At 44.5% G+C, this 4,903-nt stretch overlaps 1 protein-coding gene across 3 annotated transcripts; it reads right to left on the reverse strand.

The window, feature by feature from the left end:
* Positions 1 to 1,435: 1,435 nt before the first annotated feature.
* Positions 1,436 to 4,436, reverse strand: CYCS (cytochrome c, somatic). Of its 3 annotated transcripts, none has more exons than XM_009452537.5 (3): positions 3,814 to 4,436; positions 2,564 to 2,740; positions 1,436 to 2,458 (listed from the first exon to the last, which is right to left on the reverse strand). In XM_009452537.5, exons 2-3 carry the CDS (start codon positions 2,730 to 2,732, stop codon positions 2,310 to 2,312), a joined length of 318 nt encoding a protein of 105 aa, XP_009450812.1. In that variant the 5' UTR covers positions 2,733 to 2,740; positions 3,814 to 4,436; the 3' UTR covers positions 1,436 to 2,309. The 3 variants fall into 3 exon arrangements, with proteins under 3 accessions (XP_009450812.1, XP_016812394.1, NP_001065289.1); XM_016956905.4 differs by lacking the exon at positions 3,814 to 4,436 and adding an exon at positions 3,610 to 3,632; NM_001071821.1 differs by lacking the exon at positions 3,814 to 4,436 and having other exon boundaries at positions 2,310 to 2,458; positions 2,564 to 2,732.
* Between the last annotated feature and the right edge of the window lie 467 nt (positions 4,437 to 4,903).

Below are 4,903 nucleotides of genomic sequence, written 5' to 3' on the forward strand. Positions count from 1 at the left end.
TCTCCACCAAAAATACAAAAATTAACCAGGCTGGTGGCGGGTGCCTGTAATCCCAGCTACTCAGGAGGCTGAGGCAGGAGAATCATTTGCAACTGGAAGGCGGAGGTTGCAGTGAGATTGCACCACTGTACTCAGCCTGGGCGAAAAGGGCGAAACTCCGTCTCAGAAAAAATAAAAGAAATGAGAAAAATTTTAAACCTGAAAAAAAATTAAACCTAAGTTACTACTGGGCTGATTACTTCTGGGTTAAATAATAAGATTTCTGAATTTGAAAACCAGGCAGGGCCTGGTGGCTCACACCTGTAATCCCAGCACTTTGGGGAGCCAAGGCAAGTGGACAGATTGCTTGAGCTCAGGAGTTTGAGACCAGCCTGGGACCACATGGCAAAACTCCATCTCTACAAAAAAATTAGCTGGGCATGGTGGCGAACACCTGTAGTCCCAGCTACTTGGGAAGCTGAAGTGAGAGAATCGCTTGAGCCTGGGAAATAGAGGTTGCAGCCAGCCGAGATCGCACCACTGCACTCCAGCCTTGGCGACACAGCGTGACCATGTCTCAAAAAACAAACTAAACGCCACAACTAGCCAAGATGAAATGTTGAACACATTTCTGTATCTATCTTGTTTGTTTCCTGTATCATTTCCAGGATGCCAAAAAAAAAAAAATCAACTCTCTAGCCTTCACTTCAGGTCTTTCTCATTAGTCCAGAATTGTCCCCTTGTAAGCTAATTGCTACACTGTCCCTGAATACCACTAACTTTATACAGTCACCAAGTCCTCTGCTACAAGGCCTTTCAAAGTCTGAAATCTTTAAAGGATTTCCAGGATGCATTTTTAAATTCCCCACCAGAACTCAGACTAGGACTTCAAATATGAATTACAGCAAGCTTTCCACATTTCTTCTATAAATAAAAATAAGACTCATATGTTATAAATTGCTTTCAGGCCTTAAGCACCTATCTAATCGTCCCTATCACCTTTGAGACCATGGATTCACATCTTCTCAGTCTTCTCACTGTCCCACAAAGATACAGTTCTCAGCTCCACCAGCATAGATTTTCTCATTATTCTTTATGACTTACCTTGTGCTCACCATCTCCACAAAATCTCCAAGGACTACTCTAAATGTGTATGGCACAGACTATGCATGAAATAATTCAGTATGTAATTATACACTGTTACACATCACAAAACTATGACCAGAGGCATTCCTCTGTCCATGTCTGGCATAAATGCTGCAGTTCTCAATCTGGGCAAAGAAACTAAGAGTCAATTAGTGAAGTGTTATTCTAGTTGAGGCAGTCCTAGAAAACCAAGTAAACAATCTAGCACCATGACTGGTTAACACTGCTGCACTGACATTTAGGGCTCCTGCACTTTTTAATCATTAAAATTTGTGCATCAGTCATGAAATCAAGCACAGTCAAAAAATCATGATCTGTGGTTTTCTTTTTAATTATCTTTAGTCTTGTGATCACACATAATTTTAAAATTTGTGTATATCTCCGTTACTTTAATCCTTTTAAGTTGGCAAAAGCACCATTCCCAATCACAAATACACAGTTCTACAGTTTTGTTTCTGAATGGCTGTTTAAAGACAATCCTAAATTATAACTTAGTTTGACTTAGATTGTAAAGAATTCAAGAGTGAAGTTTAACTTGCTACTATTTTAAAAGCATGTGACCTTATAGATCTATAAGATGTGAGAGGTGTTGAATAATCTTTAATATTACACATAAACCACACTAAAATGCCTTTCAATAAGTAAAAGGAACCATTTTAAATACAGGGAATTATAATTAGATTGGCATAGTTAAGGCCAAAACTATAGACATTGCTACCTTATTTATCTTCAACCCTTGCCTTTAAGAGGCAAATGAACATGAACACAAAACACAGGTGAATCTTGCTTGGTTCTAAGACAGTGAAGGAATTTCCCCAGTATTTAAATATATTCACATAACCAGTTATATAAATCTAAATATAAAACCAATCTCCAGTAAGTTTTAAGATGGCACTCACCATCTTTGTGAAAAGTTGAACATTACTAACGAAGTCTAATCATATCTTTAAAAGGGGTAAACAGTGATAGCATTTACTGAATTGGAGTTACTATTAAAATTCAAAAACTGAACATATTCATTTAACCACAAGCCAGTCTTAGTTTTAAATCAGGACTGCCCAACAAAATATTCTGTCAGTCATTCATGATCTGAATTCTGGTGTATGAGATCTATTAAAGGATGGTACACATAAAAAAGTCATGAGACATTTCTGTTTTGTAATAAATAAGGCAGTGGCCAACTATTACTCATTAGTAGCTTTTTTGAGATAAGCTATTAAGTCTGCCCTTTCTTCCTTCTTCTTAATGCCGACAAATATCATTTTTGTTCCAGGGATGTACTTCTTGGGATTCTCCAAATACTCCATCAGTGTATCCTCTCCCCAGATGATGCCTAAACAAGAAATAATGCATCGGTTAAGTAGTTCACACTCCTGACAGTTTGCCACATGTTATATTCCTGCATTTTGTGCTGTTTTATTTAACAAGTGACTCTTACCTTTGTTCTTATTGGCGGCTGTGTAAGAATATCCAGGGGCCTGACCTGTCTTCCGCCCGAAGAGACCATGGAGATTTGGCCCAGTCTTGTGCTTGCCTCCCTTTTCAACGGTATGGCACTGGGAACACTTCATAATAAAAATCTTCTTGCCTTTCTCAACATCACCCATATTTAATTCTAAAAACGAAAGCTTCAACTTAGTAAATTTTTCCTCAGGTAACAAATACAGTGTAAATGAATGACCACTCTAGCCACTTAATTACCAATCCATTGCTAATTTATGTCATTAAATACCAGAACGAATCTTGTTTTGCTTTAATACTCTTTATACCAAATATTCTTTAATACCAAAAACATCTTTTAGGAGTACCTCCTCAAAAACGTATTTTTGTGTGTATACGTGAAGGAACGTTAAAGCCCAAGCAAAGAGGGAACCTAATTCAAACTCCAGTTTCAGAAGAGACAATCATGGTCACGAAGTCACAGATCTGAAGCTCAAGGGCGAACACATTAAGCCAAAATCACCACAACCGCAACTTTTAAGAAGACCTAACCATTTAATCTTACTACAATGTAAAACCACCTCTCCCTGAGGATAACGCAAAGCACACAAATGTTTACAAAGCGGTCCTGGCTGTTTCTATCTGCCCAGGTCACAGGAGTAGCTTGACACTCGAACTTGTGAATGGGAGCGCAGGGGCAGGCTGCACGGTCCCCCGGGGACATCCCAACTCCCCTACCTGTGATCTCCTGGGGCGACCACGAGGTCACCCGTCCAGGTCGGTTTCAAGGTGACTGATGAAACTCTTTCTAGGATGTCAGAACGACTGACGGAAGAAACATGCGCCCACGAAAAGAAATGGCCCCTTATTAGAAGAGCAACAGCTTTTGCCCTCTGAAGAAGAACGTGAAGCTCTAAGCTTCGGCTTTCCAGGAGGGAAGTCTTGCCTATCATTTCCATAGCCCTTCAGCAACCACTACGGAAGGGGCCGCCTCTTCCTCGGATCTGTATCCAAGCCGCCTCCAGTCCCTGACCGAGACCATACCTGTCCCTAGTTAGGGCTCCGCCGCACCTCAAGCCGTTACTCGCCCAGCTCGGTCTGACCACAGTCCAGGGTCCTCGCTCCCCGCCCTCCCACCCAGCGCGGGCTCCACTCGGAGGCTCCCCGCTTGGGTTTCGGTCGCTCGCGAGTGCGCGCCTCCCACAGCTCTGCCTCTAACCAGGTGCGGCCTCCGCGACCCGCTCTCACCGCTTTTTAGTCGCTGGCACAACGAACACTCCCGCTCCGATGCCGGACGTCCCCACTCTCTAAGTCCAAGGACACGCCGGTCCGCGTTTAAGTACCGGTGTAAGTGCAACCAAACTCGCTCCGCGCTCCCGCGCCCTGACGTGCGGCCGAGCTGGCGGCTACGCAGTAACGTCGCCGCACCTCATTGGCTCCAGTCCCAATGCCTGCGCCAAGGACCTGCGCGCGCATGCTGGCGAGCAGGTTAGGGTGTACGGCGCGCGTGCCCTTCCTCTCGGGGCTTTTCCCGGCCGTTACGACAGGCCTTTGGTCGTACGACAACGAGGTGGTGTCGGGAGAGGTGACGTCACTCGCGGGCCTCTGTGCGCTTGCGTGTGCTGGAGGAGCGGGGAGGGTGGGGCGGAGTCGCTTGGTTGGCGCGTTGCCCTGCTAAAGTATCAGTTCTTGGGCGTGGTGATGTAATGAGCTTTGAGCAGGGCGTTTTGCCGGTCCAGGAAAAGACGCCCTAATTTTGGCGCACCTAGAGGTCTCCTAGCTACCATCTTGTCAGCAGGCGACCTTTACCCAGACTCTGTCCTACTACCACGGCTGGCGCCAACAGCATCCTAGAGGGACAGCCTGGAACCAGGAGTTACAAGAGTTGGGCACCAGCTCGTGACCTTGTTCTAGTTCCACCTCTACTCTGTTACTTTCAGTCATATTCCAGCTCTCCGCTTGATGGACGCCCCAAGACTGAGGAAGGTGCTGCATTTGCGGCAGAGACAGGATTATCCCTCTGACCCCTTACCTGTCGGCGTCTTTTCTGCTAACGCCCTCCTCTCCCTCGCGTTCGTGTGCCTAAAGAACACAGGTTTGCTGGCAACATCTAGGAAGAAACATTTTTAGATGATTAGAGAATTCTTGGAAATCTAGAGGATTTGCATCCCTTCTGACCTAGGTAAAGGTCATGTTCAAGTAAGCTTAATGCAGTTGAGGTCATATTAGAAATAAAGGCGTTAATATCACAGCTTTTAGTTATCATAGTTATCCTTTAAAACTAGATCCCCTTCCTGACATGCTCAGTTCTGTCACCGGTTTTCTTGACTCCTTTACC

Source organism: Pan troglodytes, chromosome 6 (assembly GCF_028858775.2).
Source record: "Pan troglodytes isolate AG18354 chromosome 6, NHGRI_mPanTro3-v2.0_pri, whole genome shotgun sequence".
Classification (NCBI taxonomy): domain Eukaryota; kingdom Metazoa; phylum Chordata; class Mammalia; order Primates; family Hominidae; genus Pan; species Pan troglodytes.